The following is a 20,766-nucleotide window of genomic DNA, read 5'->3' as shown; positions in this document are numbered from 1 at the left end:
GAGAAGGCACGTGGCCTTGATAACTTCCCCCAACTGCCCGGCTTTAGTGCTTTTTCTTTAGACCCAGTGACCATATAGTCATAAGGCAATAATGCACATATCATACACTAAGGAAAGCGGTAGAAGAACCCTTAAACTATGTTGTCAAGAATATTTATCAAGAACTCTTTTTTTTTTTTAAGATTTTATTTATTTATTTGACAGAGAGAGAGACAGTGAGAGAGGGAACACAAGCAGGGGGAGTGGAGGAGGGAGAAGCAGGCTTCCCACGGAGCAGGGAGCCCGACGCGGGGCTCGATCCCAGGACCCTGGGATCATGACCTGAGCTGAAGGCAGATGCCTAAGGACTGAGCCAAGAACTCTTTCTTTCCATGCAGGGCTGTGTTAGTAACAGTGCAAAGCGAATGAAATAGACACACTTTCCTCTTGGAAGACCTATAACATATTCCAATGGCAATAGAGATTTTATATGCATATGAAGAGGGATGTAGCAAATGAACAAACAAATAAATGAAGCAAAAAAAAAAAAGGAAGGGAAGGAATGCCTGCATTTATTGGTAAAAGAAGAATCTGATGCGTGTCACATCAGGGGAAAATCTTTTTGCCTTTTTCTATTGATTGGAGAGCTCATGAAGTAATGAGGCTGCAAAACTGAATAAAGAGATTCCTTGGTGACTTAACATGAAATGAATGTCTAGATATGAGAGAGGAGAGTATTTCAAAATAGAGTTAAGACTTGAACAAAGGCTTAGAGATAGGAAAAAGGATTGCTTAAAAGGATTTGAATCTGCCTGCAAGGATATGATTGTGGTTAAGATGTGTGTGTGACCAGGCAACTCTGGGAACTAAATGATGTGAGGCAACACCCTTTTGCTGAGCTCCCCAGACTTGGCCTTCCTCATGTGGGCTATCCCGAAGGAAGGCCTGGGCAAGTCTGCCCTCTTCTAGGCAAGCACTTGTTTATCTTGAACTTTTCAGGGTGTTTTTTGGTTAGTTTGAGTCAACCTGCTCCTCTCTACTCTTCTATAATCTTCTTCTTTTTTTTTTTTTAAAGATTTTATTTATTTATTTGACAGAGATAGAGAGAGAGAACAAGTAGGCAGAGAGGCAGGCAGAGGGAGAGGGAGAAGCAGGCTCCCCGCCGAGCAGGGAGCCCGATGCGGGGCTCGATCCCAGGACCCTGGGATCGTGACCTGAGCCGAAGGCAGCCGCTTAACCAACTGAGCCACCCAGGTGCCCCTCTTCTATAATCTTCTTGAGCCAGTTTAGGGTTATCTAACAACTAACCTAGTACTGGGGATAGGAGCTTAGGAAAGAGACTATACACGATCGATCGTGTATTTCCCAGCAGTATTTAAGGAGCTTTCTCTTGGCAGAAACTGATGAACCATGACCATCTTCAAGTGCTGATTTGGGGTAAGTTGGCCAGACTCCCTCCCTCTTTGGACTATATTCTCCTTGACCTTGCCCACTCCTGTAGCTGTCTGGACTTTCTTGTCAAAATGATATTTTGTTTTTGTTGTGCTAAATTTGTTCCAGGGACTTTTTTTTTTTCTTCTTACACTGTATTCCATGATCAACTGGAATTTTAAGAAAGGGGGAAGAAAGCTTAATTTCTTACAAAGTCTTTGAATCTGTCAGTTTAACTCATCAGGACTAAAGGGATGAGCTGATTTGAAATGCGATAACCAGCTAAATACACACACACACACACACGTGTCACACACAAATATCTATATTTGCATCAAAAAAGTTTCGAGATGCCAATATATGTTTCTTGCCGTTAGCTGTTTTCAAACCAAGAAAGAAAAGAGTTTGGTAGTGGTTTTTGCTGCTTGGATTCATTCTGGCTCCCAACCCTAATTACCGGCTGTGATTCTTTTTATTTTTTTTAAGGAGTTATTTATTTATTTCAGTGAGAGAGAGAGAGAAGGGGGGAGGGGCAGAGGAAGGGGGAGGGAGAAACTCAGGCAGACTCCGTGGTGAGCGGGGAGCCAGACATGGGGCTCGATCTTATGACCCTGAGATCAGACATGAGCCGAAAACCAAGAGCCGGCTGCTTAACTGACTGAGCCACCCAGGCACCCCCCCCAGCTGTGACTAAGCAAGTCACTCAACCACTCTGCTTTAGTTTTCTTTCTTTTTTAAAAGATTTTATTCACTGAGGGGGGGAGCAGAAGCAAGGAGAGGCAGGCAGAGGGAGAGGGAGAAACAGGCTCCCCGCCGAGGAGAGAGCCCAACATGGGGCTCGATCTCAGGACCCTGGGATCATGACCTGAGCCGAAGGCAGATGCTTAACCAACTGAGCCACCCAGGCACCCCTAGTTTTCTTTATTATATTATTGTGTGCGTGTGTGTGCGCGCACATGCATGTGCACGGGCCTACATAGCATCTTAGATTGACTATGGAGATTGAATAAAGGAATAAACGTTTGATTATTATCATGAATAGTTTTATAATGATTATGATTGAGATTAAAAAGGTATGCCCCTAGAGGTAGGACTAAACTAGCCTTGGTTTAAGGTCCTCCGGTGATTAAGCTACTCTTAAAGGCCTAAGGGCAACCATCCTTCAAATTTCAGAGCATGTTGGGGATGTTAGGCATGGCAGAGTTTCTGCTTTGCCATATTCCATGAAAGCCTGGAGGCTCAAGATGCCCCAAGAGGTCAAGTGAGAACTTACAGCAGGGAGATGTTTACAGTAGCCTCAGCCTATGGATTCCAAGTTCTACCAATTCTGCAAATGACCTTTCAAAGGGAACTCATATTCAAAATGCCCTGCATCTGCTTATATATTCTTTTCAGCTAAACACTATATATTTTAGGAGACAATACTTCTTTGATGAATAATTATTCATATGTAAAGTGGAAAAGTTTTTTCCTCTTCCTGATTATAAATGGTATCCAAGTAGCTCTTGAATTGCTAGATAATATTTTATAGCCTGTGAAGTTAGAGAATTTAGCAAGTAGCCGCACTTCCATTGACTTAAAGGATATTTCCAAACATGTGTGAGAAAATTAGAAAGTTGAGTGTCCTGTACATGCATTTGCATTGAAATTTATGACAGTTCCCAGGCACAATCACATCAACCACACATATCCATAGATTGTTTACCACGTTAAGTAACTGTGATTTTGGATTTAATTGCCAACTTTTACTGTACCAGTAATTCCAGACAGGCCTGTCCCGGTTGTTACTGCTGCCTATAAAAACAAATAAGATCCTTAGGGTTTAATTAGAGAACTTATAATTATACCTAAAGCATGCTAGTGTTAAAATGTGAACATTGGACATCTGGAAGATGTGTCTAGATTTGGTTACTTGCCTTTAGGAATCTAAATTGTGACTGTCCAAAGGAGCAGTGATGCTCACACCTGGGGCTTGTGCACAGGCAGAAACGACAGTGGTGAATGTGAGCTGGTCTGCAAAGCAGAGTAATTCAGAAACGATGAATGGAAAAGGTGTTTAACATCACAAGGAATCCAAGATGATGACTGGCTTCTTCGGCCCTGCCGTGAACAGAAGTCATTTAAAAGAAGAGGAGGTACATAAAAAATGTGTTCTTCCTTCATAACCCTCCTTTTTTTAAAGAGATATATTTATTTATTTTAGAGAGAGAGAGAGAAAGAGTTTGGGGGGAGGGGCAGAGGGAGAGAATCCTCAAGCAGACTCCCCACTGAGTGTGGAACCCAACGCGGGGCTTGATCTCACAACCCTGAAATCATGACCTGAGCTGAAACCAAGAGTCAGCCGCTCAACCTACTGAGCCACTTCGGCACCCCTTCATAAAAGCTTTTTAACTTGTGGCCTCTGGAACTCACAGCCACAAAGGATGCCTGCTGGTATCGGAGTCTTTTAGGAAGAGAATGACTGAAGGACCACCTCTGGTTACACAGGCTCAGTGTAAAGGAGAATGTACAGCAAAAGGCATAGAACAGCTTTGATAGAGAGCATCAGCCCTCTTCACTCCCTCCAATGCCAAACAGTATTATAGATATATTTGTGTGTGTGTGTGTGTGCGTGCAAACATATACAAACATGTTTGTGTGTGTGTGTATATTCCACATATATATTCCATCCTCATAAGTGCAGTAGAAGTGCTAATAAGAGAAAGATAGGATACTTGTTTCCATTTTTTCTTCCAAAGTTATGAAAAGAAGGTGTTTTTTTTTTTTCGTTCCTTATAAGGTTTTAGGAATAACATTGAGAAAATTTCTTCTATAATTCATAGCAGATTCCATCAAACACTAGTTTTTTTTTTTTTTTTTTTGTAGTTTAGGAATAAAATTTCAGGCTTCTTGGCATAGTTTATATTCCCTCTCTTCCTCCATAAAAAGATAATTTCAATGTCTCCAAGTTACAAGGAGTCTACTCTACATGGTTAGGCAACATTTAAATTATACGATTTAGATTACTCTAGAGTAAAACTCCTTAAAAACAGAGAGCACAGCCTAAGTGTATGGTCTAGAGGCAAGAGTAAATGGAGTGGAAAGTAGTAAAAGGTTGGCTTAAAAGTTTTAATACTTATGATCTGGGAGCCCACTGCAGTTACGTACTCATTGGGAGACACAGACGGGACAAGGCAGGTATGTGTTGAGGGAAGCAATTTATGAATACTCAGCCATGAAATGGAAAATCAGAATGAAATAAGTACAACTGTAACTAGCTTGGTCTATTAATATTTAAATATTAATAACTACTTTTTTCTGAGAGACATTACCGAATATTTACTGACGAGCAGCAATGATCGCTTGGGAAGAAGAACATGTTCAAGAGCTGCATTTAAACAAGGTTTGAATGACATGTGGTTTTCTTAACTCAAGGTAATAGTCAACCAATTAAAATAAATTCCCCATCCAAATGTGTCTTCAAATTTAGGGTCTGTTGGAAAAAATTTCCAAAATGCATTACAACTTTTGATAAGGGTGACACCTGGTCCTATTTTCCAAAAACTTTGATTTAATACATGAATGCAGTGGTATCTGACTGTGTTAGTATAGAATATTTAAACTTAAAAACAAAATACCTTAATTTGTTTATGCATAAGCCTATTAAAAATGTTTCTAGGGGCTCTTGTTTTGTTTATTCTCTAGAATATAACCTATCTTTGAAGTGGTATGTGAGTTTTTAAAAAGTCATTCCCAAGCTAAGTAATTAGACTGGAAACAAAAGCTATTCTTAGAGCACATTCCACATAGAAAGCTACACACATGATGCTTTGATTCAAATAATATTCTTATAAAACTTTGTTATTGTTTGAGGCCTATATTCAGAGGGGCAACTTTTGTTTTTGATGATTATTCCATCCTGAAACAATTTCCCCCCTGCCCAATTAAGCCAGAATTAGGAGCACATTTATATCTGATGAGGCTTAAACTTCTCAACCGCCTGTTTCAGAAGAGAAGACCTTTAGTGGTTATGTTCATTATGTCTCTGCACAGAGGGCTCAAAAGAAAACAGAATCAATTCCCTTAAGTTTTTCTGGAAGAGGAAGGTTGTTTTTGTTGCTTTGATCTTAGCATGTTGTGCATTTTTTTATTGGCTGTTGAATATAAAAAGCCATAGCCTCATCTGGTTTTTCTGCTATATTCTCATATTGTAAATCACATATGCCTTCCAATCTAAAGTTAAATGCCTAGTCCAAAATATTATTTCAAAATTGGTTTATCATAGAAAGATTTCCAGGGTGTCAGAAAACTCTCCAATGTTCAAATAGTATGTCATAGACTGCTAAAAATATATCCATGCATTTTAGACAACAAATTTCAGGATGTAGACATGTACTCATGCTATTTTAGATCCCTTTTCCTATCATTGCAAGAGGCTGTTGAAGCTAATGTAGCAGCTGGCTAGGTTATTGCTTCTATAATATAATCCATAATGCAAAAGCAGCTATTTCCCAAACATTTTAGAGCAAGTCAAGTTGTTTACACATCTCTGTAAGGTAATTTTCCTATAAATTTGTGCCAATTGGTGTCATACTACTTGGGAAAAATTCATTAAATCGAGACAGCTACACTTAGTTTAATTCTCTCTCACACGGAGAATTGTAGGAAAATTACAGTTAGCTGATTGGAGGCCATCATGGAGTAAATACAGGGTTTTAGAAAAAGAATGCAAACTACAAAAATGGAGTTGTATAATTAAACATCAAATAGTCCAAGTAATAGAAGTCATAGATTAATTGTCTCTCAGTTCTGGTCAGATCCTTTAAATATTGTCTCACGACCTGAGCATTGGTTCTTTCATCGGAAGAGTGCCTATCCTTAAAGTGTGGAAATTTCAGCCCTTTTGGAGCGCCCACGAGCTGTAAAAAGTAATTGGCGTCTTCTTCCAAAGTTTCGAATTTCCCTACAAAATCATAGTTGATCAAACACGGAGAGCAGAGTTTGCTGACCTTTTCCCAGTGAATGTCCATTCCTACGGGACGGTGGGAATCCAGCAAATAGTGGACAAACTCTTTGAATTTGACTCCTGATCCATTATTTAGTGCCTCTTCACAGGCGTTTGGCCGATATTTCTTTATAATCGCCTTCCCAAATACCGGATGGTAATAGCTATTGGGGTGTTCAAATTTGTCCCTAAATGCAGACACCAACCTTTCCATGGGATCACGAACAAAAACAGCTTTGGTGTAGGTGTTCAAACGAGTATATACCCCTTTTAAGTCAAAGCTATCTAGTTTTTTCAAATGCTTCCCGTAGTGAACAGCATCATGGGAGATGTTGTATGCGGAGGAGGCCAACCCACCTAGTACCATCAGAATTCTCTTCCAGTTGGAGCAGCCAGCCTTGGGCACTTCACAATATAAGATTTTGTGTTTATCTTCCACATAGATCCTGGATACCATATGAAAAAGATGTGACTGAGGACGACTCACCCCACCATATTTCTTGCAAAACTCCTGAAGGAAAGACCTGCGTGTCTCCTGGGCCACATCTGTTTCCTTCCATCTCTTGTCTTTGACTAAACTTTTGTTTAAAGGGCGGATGTCCAATGGCCATTTCCTTTCGCTGAACTTCTTAAAAACGATCCTAGTTCCTTCATGTTTTTCACTTAGCTTAATTGTTGGTGGCCCTGTGGTCTTAGCCAAAGCTCTATTCTCTCCTTGTGAGTGGCTAGTCTTCCTTAAGACCCTAGTTGGCCTCTCAGAGTTGAGCAGAAGATTTTCTTTTTTTCCCTTGGGCTCCTCAGTTATGTGGAACTCGGGGTTCTGTTAAAATGGAGAAGGAGAAATGTTGAAAGCATATTCACAAACCTGGGTATACAAGAATCGTAACATATTTGTTTTAGAATACTATCGAGGAGAGCACATTTCATGTAAGCTGCCAAAACAATTTAGCAAAGCATGCTGAATATACATTCTTAGTAAGTTTCTTCAGAGAAAATATAACAATGAAAACGGTATCCATGCTTCATTCTGAACCAAAGTTTCACATTTTATATTATATATATTTGGATTACTTACATGTTATCATTCATTTAATGTTAATGTGCTGCATTACATTAATAGATTTTCTCATGCTAAATTATCTGAATGTTATTGGGATAAAACTACTAGTATTGATTTGAGTCTATGATCATAGTAAATCAGTTATTGTTTTTGTACTATCTTTGTTATCTGTGGTTATCAATTATATAACCTTCCAAAATGTGCGTGTGCGCATGTGCACACACACACACACACACATATATATACACACACACACGCACAGAGTAAACACAAGATGGAAAGGAGAGTGTCCTGAATTTTCATCTTAGCTTTGCCTGTAACACAATAGAATGTACTCCATCGTCCTGTAGGTCAATAAATCTTGAGCTATTTGGGAGCATATTACCTTCAAGCAATGATTTATTTAGTGCACTAGATGTAGATATAAAATGCAGCTGTATTTGGATTGAAATTTTTTTGTTGTTTTTGGGATATTCTGTAAACACAGAAGAGCTCAAAGTCATAAATTACAACTTAAAATTGTAGCAAGGCTAAATATAAAATCCTCATGACCATTTCAGTTTTCTAAGCACTTGCAAAAAGAGATATTTTTTCCCTTGGAAAATGATTTATTTTATAAAATTCATTTATCGTAATACCTTAATAACTATAATCATACAATTTCATTCATGTATGAAACCTTTCCTCCTTCCCAAGTAAAGAATGATTAGGGAATCCAGAAAAGTTTATTTGATACCCTGCTATACAAAATGAAAAGTAGAACAAGAATTTAGTTCTTTTGTCAGTGGGATGAATCAGCCTACCTACCATTTACTGTTCATCTGACTACATCCTTCCTACAGCTCTTGCAATGACTGCATAAGGGAAGACACGGAAGACAAGATTTACAAGATGGTGTCCTCTCAGGGTTAAAAATTGTAAGGAGTTTGGCTTTTACTCTGGGTAAACTAGAGAGCCATTGAAGGGCTCTGAGCAGAGAAGTAACATGATCTTACTTAGACTTGAAAAGGATGGTTGAGGAGAAGACTGGCCTAGAGATATACCTATAGAATTGTCAGCATGTTACTGGAAAATTAATGAATAAATGATGTGCTGTGGGAATAATGCATGGGGCTACCAGCCTAGTGGTGAAGGGAGTGGTGGGGAAAGTTTCTTAGAGGTTATCTATCTATCATCTATCTATCTATCTATCTATCTATCTATCTATCTATCTATTATCTATCTATCATCTATCATCTGTCTATCTATCTATCATCTATCTATCGTCCAACCCTCCAGTTAACCACTGTATCCCCAGTGTCTAGAATGGTCGATAGCCTATAATAATTGCTCTCACATATTTGTTGAATGAATAAATGGAATTAAGTCTTCCCGATTGATTAGGAGTATCCTAGCAAATTGAGCAAAAGAGCAGAGAAATAAAGCACTGTGGATGGGAGCCACCTCCAGGCATCATGGTCCTTCTACTAGCTGAGCTTTAAGTGGGGTGGGGTGGGGATGGGGAGTGCTTTTTTCTAGTGCAAGATTGTGTGAGTAACCCCTCATCACCATACACCAGCTTAGGTAGCCACATAAACCAGCTGTCCAAATCTTCCTTAGCATTGAGCCAAAAGGGACCTGATCCCAGGGCCCTGGGATCATGACCTGAGCTGAAGGCAGATGCTTAACAAACTTGAGCCACCCAGGGGTCCCGACCACCGCGCTTTTAACTGAAGTGTTCTTAATTGCACGTAGACCTCTGCCACCTCCATCATCTCTCTGACCACCATCCTCTAACCTTCCTGCTCATCGTTACTTCCAGTTTTGCAATTCTCTGACCACTTCTCACTATGTTACTCAAGCTCTTAGCAGCCAGCAAGCCTGGTTCTTCTCTTCACTCTCAGAAAATCACCTCTGTGGGGAGGCGTTCCCTGTCTACCTTCTCTAAATTATGTTCTCCTCTGAGATTCTCTCCCATATAAGGTTCCTCCCATATAAGGAATGCTACTTATTTTCCTCAGCATTTACTGCAACATGAAATGATTTTATTTACTTACTTCTGTGTTGTCTCCTCCCATTCCCAGCTCTATTGCAGTAGAATATGACTGCAGAGGTCTTATCTTTTTTGTTCTCTGTTGGATCTCTGGTACCTAGCATGTTGCCTGACACATTGAAAATGATCAGTAAATAATTGTTCGATGGGTAAATGGGATTTTTTAAAAAACCAGAGGTGGATTCTCTATGTCAAAAGTTTCAAGATGCAGTAAAAAATGAATCTGTACATCTCTCTAGTAACAGGATTTATTTACACAATTATATTACACTTCTACCAGCCTTTATACCATATTTAATTAAATAAAAAATAAATTTACGAAAAAGTCTATCATGGTGTTCTTGCCAATGTCAGCTTATGGTCTTTATAAACTTCTCCTAAACATTGATAGTGGTTATACCTTGATTGTATCATGATTATGATTTCTTCTTCTTTTTAAATTAATTAATTAATTAATTTTTCTTCTTCTTCCTTTTTAAATCAAAGAGACTAGTGTCAGCTTGTTTGTCATTTCAAATAGGAAAAATAGCGCGGTATGATGACTCCCTGCACATAACCAAGACGTCCTTCTCGTGTACACAAAATCAGAGTTGTGCATGCACAAATAGTCACTTTAAAATACAAATCATTTTTACTTGGGATATTTTAGATTTTCTTGAAATACCAAGTGGAAGGAGAAATTCAGCTTCTGTTCAATGACTACTACACATTTAAAAATCAGGTGGTACCTCAGACTATGGTGTTCAGAAATTTTACATTTTCATTTATATTGGAGAGCAATGACTGAGGAAAAAGATTGTCATGAAAATAGAAGTTTCGGGGTGCCTGGGTGGCTCAGTCGTTAAGCGTCTGCCTTCGGCTCAGGTCATGATTCCAGGGTCCTGGGATTGAGCCCTGCATCGGGCTCCCTGCTCTGTGGGAAGCCTGCTTCTCCTTCTCCCACTCCCCCTGATTGTGTTCCCTCTCTCACTATGTCTCTCTGTCAAATAAATAAATAAGTAAATAAATAAAATCTTTAAAAAAAAGGAAAGAAAATAGAAGTTTCTTTTGCTTTCTTTTTTTTTCTTTTTTATTATGTTATGTTAATCCCCATACATTACATCATTAGTTTTTGATGTAGTGCTCCATGATTCATTATTTGCATATAACACCCAGTGCTCCATGCAGAACATGCCCTCTTTAATACCCATCACCAGGCTAACCCATCCCCCCAACTCCCTCCCCTCTAGAACCGTCAGTTTGTTTTTCAGAGTCCATCGTCTCTCATAGTTCATCTCCCCCTCTGATTCCCCCCCTTCATTCTTCCCCTCCTGCTATCTTCTTCTTCTTCTTCTTCTTTTTTAACATATAATGTATTATTTGTTTCAGAGGTACATCTTTTGCTTTATTTCTTGTGGTAAATGCAATTTTAATTTAATGATGGGCTTCCACACAATTGTTTTATAACCTTGTCGGAGAAAAAGTGTTAATCGAAAGGTCAAGGTTAACTTGGATAAATACCTGACCAATTCTTGTCACGGTGCTGAAAATCTGTATTCAAACAAATCTTTGGCAGAAGAGAACACAAATAAAATAGTTACACACAGAGCCGCTCATGCTAAAGTAGGCATGGAGGGCTTGGAGTCCTACCTGCCTGCCAAATCAGATTGGTTCAAAGTCACTCCCTGCTGCCTGGGAATGTCTGGAGGCTCGCCAGCAATCTGCCTCCCAGCCTCACTGTGGACACATGGAAGCAGAATCTTTGTGGTGGGGCTCCGGACTCTAAGGTAAACAAGCTCCCCACGCACTTTGCCGGCAGTAATGGCATTTGAGGGACCACTCAACTAGAGTATGGCAAATGGAAGTAAGAAAGTAAGAGTTCGTCTCATACCACCCAGGAGGGAAAGACATCAAATGTGGTGGGTGTGAATATTTTAGTTAAGTGGAAACAAATAGTCTGCTGAGGGTGGGGATGGCTCATCAGCCCTCATACAGACCAGATGGAAGTCCATGTTTCCCAAGCTACTTGCTAATGGCTGGTTTGGCTAGGGAGATAACTGCATGAGGGAAAGCCTCATTGCTCATAAATGAGACTTCAACCTCCTATTAGTTTATTGAGTACTAGTTAGTTTCCTCAGGTCTGACTAAATCAAGGGATGGGCTAAGGTTAATTCTAAGTAATGACACCCCAGGAGGCTTCTTGTGGGACGGCCATTAGACCTTCTCCTAGCGCCACTATCTCACCATCCCCTCACCTTATAAAAACCATTCCTAGGGTGTGGTGGCCTCCCTCCCCACCCCCATCCCAACTCCATTTCCTTCAATCACAGCAAAGGCTTTCCATGACTGAGGGGTTTGGATTACAAAAATTGAGATTAATGGCATTTTATTTATTATTTTTTCTTAAGTTTTTTATTTTAATTGCAATACAGTTAACATACGGTGTCATATTAGTTTCAGGTGTTCAATATAGTGATTCAACAATTCTATACATTACTCAGTGCTCACATGAGAGGTATACTCTTAATCCCCATCACGTATTTATCCTTCCCTGACCCACCTCCCCTCTGGTAACCATCAGTGTGTTCTCTATAGTTAAGAGTCCATTTTTTGGTTTCTCTCCCCCCCCCCCTTTATTCATTTGTTTTGTTTCTTAAATTCCACATATGAGTGAAATTTACAAATGAATGAAATCGTAGAGTGTCTGTCTTTCTCTGACTGACTTAATTTCACTTAGCACTATACCCTCTAGATCTATCCACGTCATTGCCACTTCTTTTTTATGGCTGAGTAATGTGTGTGTGTGTGTGCGTGTGTGTGTGTATGTGTATATGCACACCACATCTTCTTTATCCATTCATCAGTCGATGGACACTTGGGCTGCTTCCATAATTTGGCTATGAGATGATGTTATTTTAAATTTGAAGCTTATACTAATGGATTTCCACCACCGTCATCTTCATGCTGATCACAATAACAACAGTAATAAAAAGAGTAGGCTCTTCCATCCCCATCTTACTTCAGGACACCTCATTCTGCTTGTCCCCAAAGCAAATGTCTATCTTGTTCCTTTTCAAAGTGGTTCCTCCTGTGCTTTTTTCTATTTCTGAAATGGTTCTATTGCATTCTGGCCACCCACTCACAAAATCTGAGAGATGGTTTAACAATCAGAAAGTAAATTGGTTAATTTACATCTCATAATGCCTCCTAAAAATCTTTTTCATTTATTATCTCTTAATTGGGTATTCTTAGTATCCTACTAATTGGTCTCCCTGAAAATTATTGCCAAATAAGTCTTCCTAAAACATTTTACTTTTCATCCCTTAAAATCTGGAACGGGCTCAACTACATATAAACCCAAGTCCGGATTCCTTGGCTGGCGTCGGCAGCCTGTCACCACCAGGCTTGTCACTCTGTGCTCTGCTCCTGTCTTGACACATACTGTCTTCTACTTGCTTCCACTGGGCTCTCACCACCCTCCACTCTTGTTCCCCTTTGCTTGGGACTTTTCAAATCTCCTAGGCTGATAGAAAATCCTGCTCTCCCCCTGAAAACCACACACGACTCCAGCAAGGGATTCTACTCTCTTCAAAACATTAGCATTTCATCTGTACCACCTGTGAAAGAAGTTATTTTATTCCAGCTCACACTGTTGTTTGATTTTCCCATTGGGAAAACTCTTTCAGCCATAGCTAAATCGTACACCAATGCAGAAAGCTATAGTTTTCCATAAATACCTTTGAAGAATGGATATGCTTTCCAAGTCAGTTGAAAGATAGATCACTTCAGATGAAAAAAGTGAGTATTCAAAGGAATCTAATAGAAAAAAAAATGTGGCCTATTCATGAACCCTGCAGTAAATCTGAAAGCTTTGTTTTTAGACCTTAAAGCTTCTGTTTCCATATGGCTCCTCTGTACATTGACATTAATTGTTCTTTCTCTGTCCCTCTAAACTCACTGAGGGCCTACCACTCATTAGGCACAGGGCTAGATGCCCAGGATGGTGGGCTGGATAAGAAATGTGATCCTTGCCCACATGGGGCTGATATTCTTATAGGGAAAAAGACCCTAAGCAAATAATTACACAATTAATTAATCTATTAATTAGCACAATGGCAAAGCCTCAGCAGCATGCTAATGGAGGCTGGGGGGAGGGAGCAGAAGTGGGACAGCAGGGTATAAAGACAAGTCTTACCTGGTTTGAGTGTTAAATCTTTTGTTGAGCACCTTTTATTTTACCCTGCTTAGTTGGTATAGTTGGTTGTTTAGCTGACTATCTCTCCCATTTATTTTAAGTTTATTAAAGGTCAGCGTGCAGTGTTATAAATCTGTGGAACCTCCACTAGCACCTAGAGTAGTCTCTTGAATAAACCTATGCTTTGAATTTAATTGAAGTAAAGAGCAATATCATTCCTATACTTCCCTTTATTCAGGCAATTAACTCACATTGGCTTTATGCAATTGACAAGTATTATACTTCTGTAACACTTGATCTGCTATTGTGCTATTATGTAACTGAAGGACTTTGATCATTCATCCATCACACATATATTGAACTACTACTATATGCTGTGTTTGGCATTGTATAAACAAAGATAAAATAGAAAAACTTTATGGCCCCTTGAGGAGGTCAACGTTTAATTGGGCTGATAAAAATAAGCAGTTTATGAAAAAAATGTGGTAATTGCCATAATGAAAGGATACATAGGGTATTGGGGAACAGAGACAAGAGTACTTAGTTTGAAGAAATTTTGGGGGGCTGCCTGGGATGAATCTGGGAGAATACTGGGGAGTTGGTAGGTCAACAAGCCAGGGATGGGAAGGACTATACAAGCTGACAATGAGAAGACACTTGGGGGACCAGATGCAGATAAGAGGGAGAAGCAGTTGAGGTTGGGATTGACTCCTCATGCCCATATAAAGAGTTGAGACTTTACCATGTAGATGACAGGGATTTTCCATAAGGCAGGGACTTAGAAGGAACATTCTAGCAGCAGTGGGGAGGTGCAGCTGGGGGCAAGCAGATCGAGATGTAGAAGACAACTGTGACAGTTCATCAAGAATTCTCAGGACAGGAACCAAGACAACGAGGTAAGAATGCAGAAAAAGGGAATTATTTGAAGTAAATTTAGGAAATTGGCCAGACTGTAAGAGTGGAAGAGTGGGGGCAGAAGAAGTGTAAGGAATGCCTCCCCATTTCCCAGAGAGGGAGTAGCAGGTGCCATGGGAGGCAATGGGGTGGGTGTGGGTATTCACCACCTTCCGTTTCGGACCTTTTGAGTTGGAGGTGCCCTTGAGAAGTAGGGGTGTTGGTATTAGGACTCCAGAGCTGGGTGTACAGATTTGGGAGTTGTTGGCTGGGGGAGGTGTTGAGTGGATTCCTGGGCCCCGACGGCGCTTCTTGGAGCCAGACATAATGAATGCAACGTCTGCCGGGTTTGAGAGCCTGCCACGTGCCAGAGCTGTACCACACCACCCATCGCTAAGGTCACCTTCCACTTCCATGCTACAGGTGAAGAAATGGAGCCTCAGAAACATGAAGTAACTCATTTAAGGCACACAGCCTGAGGAAAAGGGACATTGCAGGAGCCCAGTTTCTCTTCTGAGTTCAGAGTGTCCACAGTGCCTGTGTCTGTTGTGGGCCTTTGCAGGCAATTAACAGTTACATTTGATGATGATAATATTGGTGATTAGATGTGCCCCTTCCTATCACTGAGTTTTGACATTTTTCTAGTTTAATTATGTAATACGACTTCTATTTATTTATTTAAATATTTTATTTATTTATTTGACAGAGAGAGAGAGGGCAAGAGCGCACACAAACAGAGGGAGCAGCAGAGGGAGAGGGAGAAGCAGGCTCCCTGTTGAGCAGAGACCCCCCCTCCCCCGACTCGGGGCTCGATCCCAGGACCCTGGGACCATGACCTGAGCCGAAGGCAGACGCTTAACTGACTGGGCCACCCAGGCATTTTAGTGATGTATCTTTTGTGATTTATCTTCTATCTAGATTTGAGTGCAGTTAGATTTCTTCATACCCCCATGAAGCCCTAGTTATTTCTAGTGGTTAATAAGGGTGATATGGCAGTGGGTGGGATGCTTGAAAGCGGGTCCCTTCTGAGGGTGCAGACCAGTGTGTCTCTGTCTGGTCCCTCTGTGCCACAGCTGTTCCTCTCAAATCTTAGCCCAAGGGCTTCAGAAACTTATTACTTAGTTATGAGGTTATGAGAGGGGTGAAGACCGGCTACATTTCCACCAGGACCCTGGGACAACGGGGGAGGAGTGTGAGCATACAGTCCTAATACGCAACGCCATCAGCCCTGTCTCCTCCCATTCTCATATCCCGCTCTTCGGTCCTCAGTTATTCATTGAACAAACATTTCCTGAGCACTTACTGGGTGCCAGGCCCTGGGCTGCATTTTGGAGGCAAGTCATAGTTGGTTCCTGCTCTTATGGGGCAGCCTTGGGGGCAGGAGAGGGGAGGGAGATACAGAAAAGAAAACCAAGAATTACCACACTTAGGACAGGTGGCAAGACAGGAAGGAGGTATACTAGAAGAGCATAAAAATGGGGCATTTAATCCCAGCTTGGAGGGTGGGGAGGGTTTCTTGGAGAAAGTGTGTGTCATGTAAAATCATCTCCGTTTCCTGTTTCTGTGACTTATTTCCTCTCTCTAGAATATTCTTCTTCATTTTGTTTGCCTAGTTAAAAGGCCAGGGGAATGGAGCAAGCTAATTTAACCACTGCATCAACCCCAAAACGAGATATGGATATGTTCATTTTATAGATGAAGGACTCGAAGCTCAGGGAGTTTACATAACCGGCCCAAGTTAACACAGCTACTGCGAATGCTGTGCTTCCAACCTCGGTCTTACTCCTTTGTGGCTTTTTTTTTTTTTTTTTCCAGCTGCATCATACATCAAGCAATTTACTCCCTGTTTAATGCCCGTTTAATGAATTGATGTCAGTAAAGCATAAAGCATATGTCTGTCACATGACAGGATGATAGTTGAGACCTGGGATTTTTGAGTCATGTGGACCTGGTTTGGTGGCCCCTATTTCTTTCATTTTCTATCAGAGCAAACCTGGCTACCCTATTTTAGTTCTAAGCTTCAGTCTCCTTGTCTCTAAAATGGGGATAATAATAGCATCTACCTTGCAGCGTAGTTGATTGATAGGAAATGTGTGTAGAATGCTTAACACAAAGTATGTTTTCTATAAATATTAGGTATTTTTATTGATTTATTCCTTAAATATTTATGAGCATCTCTATGTGACAAGCATTTTCTAGGTGAACATGAATGCTTTTCCTTTGCTTTTTAAATCTTTTTCTCCTCTTCTCACTTAAAACACAACAAAGTGAAGAGTCGGTACATGCTCAATGGGGATAAAGCTGAGTGGAAGAAAGAAGGCAGAAGACAATTGAGAGACAGAAACGGGAAAGAAAAAAAAATCAGTGGGAGTGGTGATAAAGACAATGAAAGAAAACAGAAGAAAAGAAAGCACACCTACAGTCCCAGGAAGAAATAATGAACACTTGAAGCTGGGGGGTGGGGGGGGGGAAGAGGGAAACTAGTGACTTTTAGTTCTCTCTCAGCTGCCACCTTCAAATCATTTAAGCTGCTTGAACACAAAACAACAGTTTCAGTAGTGAGGCTATTCAAGCTGGTCCAACAAGCTCATTTCTATAAGTCACTTTGGATGCAAGGACTGAAATTCTAATTTCATTTGTGAGTCCTTTCAATTTTGGATTTAACTCCTTTCTCTCTCTTTTCTTCCCCCTTAAAACCAAAGAAACGTAAAAGATGAGCACTGAGGATGTAGTGCAATGTCAACATCAAGGGGGAAGTTTCTACTGAGAATAGTGCTGTTCTTTCGTTTGGCAAGACCAGCAGAACCTGAAAACAGACATAACCTCAATGTATGTACGTAGATAGGCCTTCTGTCCAAGGAGTCCATTGTGCTTTTAGAGATTGATCTTTTAATTTTTCTTCTAAGTTTTCTTGAGAAAAATGAGGCTTTTGTTTTCAAATTTATGGATAAATAAAAATACTTGTGTAATACTTTGCCCAAGGTCACCCTGTGGAGTCAGTGGAGGAGTCAAGAACACAGTCCAGTTCTCCACCTCCATCCCAGGAAGAATGAGCAGAGCACTTTGCTTTTTAAAGAAACTCAAAACTGTAATGAGGCGCTGCAGCAGGATAATGTGAAATCCATTCCGAATGTTTGCTCCTCACAATGTTCTCTCCGGGGTGTGCCTGCACATGTCCCGTGGGGAGGAGAGTGACAAATACAGTTAAAGATATTTGCAATAAAAGAAGGAGACAAGTGGATGTTGCACTGCAAGGATTTTGATATTTCACTGGAACTGTAGATATCGAATTGATTTGGAATAGGGCTCTTTAATATCTCCAAGTTGGTGTTGAGTTTTCTAAAAATTAGTAATTGTCAACCAGCTGCCCATCCCCTTGCATTGAAGATGAACAACAACAAGGGTGTGTATATCTCAGAGGGTTCTGGAAGAGACATGGGGGAGGCAACCTTGACTCTGACACTTCTTCTAGAGAATGCAGTTGCTAGACAGTTCTTGCTCTTGTTTTCAGAGGTGTAATGGGGAAGAGGGAGCCTGCTGCCCTGGGTTGGACTATCTATGTGTAAAGTTTCCTCTCTTCCTCCCTCCATTCCTCCCTTCCTTCCTTCCTCCCTCCATTCCTTCCTTCCTTCCTTTTTCTTTCTTTCTTCTTCCTTCCTTTTTCTTTCTTCTTTCCTTCTTTCTCTTTCTTTCTTTCTTTCTTTTTCTTTCTTTCTTTCTTTTTCTTTCTTTCTCTTTCTTTCTTTCTCTCGTTAGAGGTATGGATTAGCAAGGAAGGGAAATGAATCCATGAGATGATACTGGAATTGGGGACCAACTCAGGGTGGACCAGGGGGCCAGGAAGGGCCAGAGCCCTGGGTCATCAGTGGAGGAGGAGGCTGGGCTGCTTCCATAGGATGGAGATGTAAGTGCAAGAGAGAAGAAAGCCGTTGTGAGGCCAGGAACATGGTGGCTGGACAGATCCACGATGTATAAAGAACATTTAATTTTGAGTCAGATCAGGCTCTCCACCTATTATTGGGTGATTTTAGGTCAGTGTCTTTATTTGTGTTTCCCTGGGAGCAGACCTTGAGTCAAAGATTTGAGGCAAGTGGCTAATTTGGAGTTGATTCTAGCAAATACTTGTAGGAGAAAAGGAAAGTAAGGTAGGGAAGAGACGGCAGAGAGGATGGGGTGAATTTTCAAGAAAGTTAGCACAGTAGGAACTGGATTTCAGTTCCACTGGGGAAACTTTCAGAGCTCCAGAGTTATCCCACCAAATCCCAACAGCCATGGTTGGAGGCTCCTACAGGGAAGAGGTCTGGCAATTCTAGCCTGCTCTGCAGGAAGCCAGGGTGAACTCCTTCAGGCAGTGAGTCGCAGGTGTTGGTAGTCAGCTGGAAGTCTGGCCAAAATGCAAGGAAATATTAAGAGATGAGAGGATATTGCAAAGGCAGAGCCAGGGTTGTTACAGGAAGTCAATTAACATTCTGGGTCTGTTTTCCCATTTTTAAAGCGAGAATCCTAATGTTTGTTCTTGGCCATGTTGAAATGGAAGTGATGGCATATTGGCTGGCATCCAGGATCCCAAACACCATGCTCTTTGGAAGTGTCACTTGCCCTTTGGAAATATGCATGGCGTGAGTTTGTGTACATATGTATAAAATAAGGCCGAGAAAAGGAACCCCTTATGGAATCTCGTCCTAGTGACCTGAACTAGACTACACAGATTTGTAAGAATTCTCTTGCCCAGAGCAGGCAGTCCTATGACATAGAACCAACTTTGAGCAAAAAAGCCTCTTTGGACCCATTTACCCAAGGCCATCCTAAAATCTTAGCCCTCTGATTCTGACACTCTGGTGGCAGCAAAAAAAGGAGTCTTTTTGAGAATGTATTAGATAAATGCAGCTTCGAAGTGCCTAGTACAGTGTCCGACATACAGTAGGTTTCTCCAAAATGTTAACACATCCTTTCTCTGTGCCTTTCTTCTCTGGTTTTCCCTTGACACCGGGCATCTCATGCAGAAGGACTGCCTTCCCAGCTCCAGGCTGAAATGACCAGAGCAACAGGCTCTAATCCTGTACGAAGAGGTGGGGGTGGACACTAAGTAGGAGTGAGCACCAGCTTTCAGGGCAGCTGATCCGTAGGCCATCTGGCAGCCAGTGGGAAACTTTGGAGCAATCGTTTCAGCTCAGGTGTGTGGACAGTGACTAGCTAAGTCCATGAATCCATCTCCTCTCTTGGTTGTAGACTGGAAAACACGGAGAGCTTTGGCTCGTTATTGGTAAAGAGAGAAAAAAAATAACATCAGCCTTAAAGAGATGCAGGGTCCAAGAGAATAGCTGCGTCAAGGCAATGGCAGAGGCGAGGGCGTCGGCGTGGGCGAGAACTCAGTCCCAAGGAGTGGCGCATACTCGAGGGCCTATTTCGTTCCCATCCATTGCCTACCAGTCCAAAGCCACCTGAGCTCTGGGAAAGGCCACGCTGTGAGAGCCACAGTGACGCTGGTGGGAACACATTCCATTTGTCTTATTTGGTTAAGCATCTGCCAGTCCCAGATCAGATGTGCCTGTGTCAGCACCTTTGAGCGACACACAGGCCCCCCTGGCTTACTTGCCTGCATATTTGACAACTCAGCTTTACCCAAGGCTGCCTCCCCAAAGCCTGGCCCAACCCTCTCAGTCCAGAGCAGGCCCCTCAGACTTCAGTGCTCCCGGGGCTTACCTGGGCCCTGTACTAAGAAGAGAGAGTTGCCTTAGGCACCAGATCAGGGCAGGGCGATCCTGCGGCCACGCTGACTGGGGTTTCCTTAGGGGATTTCAGCGTGAGAAGGAATGCCAAGGGAGAAAGTAAGACATAAACTCACAGCAAAGGAGAAGGACAGAGAGGCAAGGGGCAGTAGAGTGAGTTACGAGATGAGGGCATCAGAAGGAACAGATCTCTACCGAAACAAAGTGATGATCAAAATGCTTATTTGTAGGTCTTGTCTCTTCATGCATTCAATTTTATCAATTTTATCTTAACGGTATTATTTTAATCTAAATTTTGAAGCTTTTTGCGTTCTCCAAAATGAGCTGTTTCTCCTGAAGGTCATTCTACTTGATTCAAGATGTCACGGAAACGTCTATGAAGAAGCATCAATGGCCCTGGCCATGGAATCTCCTTTGGGTCTCACTTTCTTCGCAATGCCAGGTATGAGTGGCACTGGTCCTGATCCCAGTGCCTGGGAGTCT

The 20,766-nt window shown here is 41.4% G+C and overlaps 1 protein-coding gene across 1 annotated transcript in view; it reads right to left on the bottom strand.

The window, feature by feature from the left end:
- Positions 1 to 5,491: 5,491 nt before the first annotated feature.
- The window catches only part of CHST9 (carbohydrate sulfotransferase 9), a 70,422-nt gene continuing 55,147 nt past the window's right edge, over positions 5,492 to 20,766 (bottom strand). Inside the window, exon 3 of the mRNA XM_064578795.1 lies at positions 5,492 to 7,214. Coding sequence (XP_064434865.1) covers positions 6,123 to 7,214 — 1,092 coding nt within the window. The 3' untranslated portion in view covers positions 5,492 to 6,122. The remainder of the gene's footprint in view (positions 7,215 to 20,766) is intronic.

This window comes from Mirounga angustirostris, unplaced genomic scaffold (genome assembly GCF_029215605.1).
Source record: "Mirounga angustirostris isolate CCGP_5_RB_7025 unplaced genomic scaffold, mMirAng1.0.hap1 SCAF_14, whole genome shotgun sequence".
Lineage (NCBI taxonomy): Eukaryota > Metazoa > Chordata > Mammalia > Carnivora > Phocidae > Mirounga > Mirounga angustirostris.
Note: the sequence above shows the minus strand (reverse complement) of the source record. Positions and strands in the feature narration are given on the sequence as shown.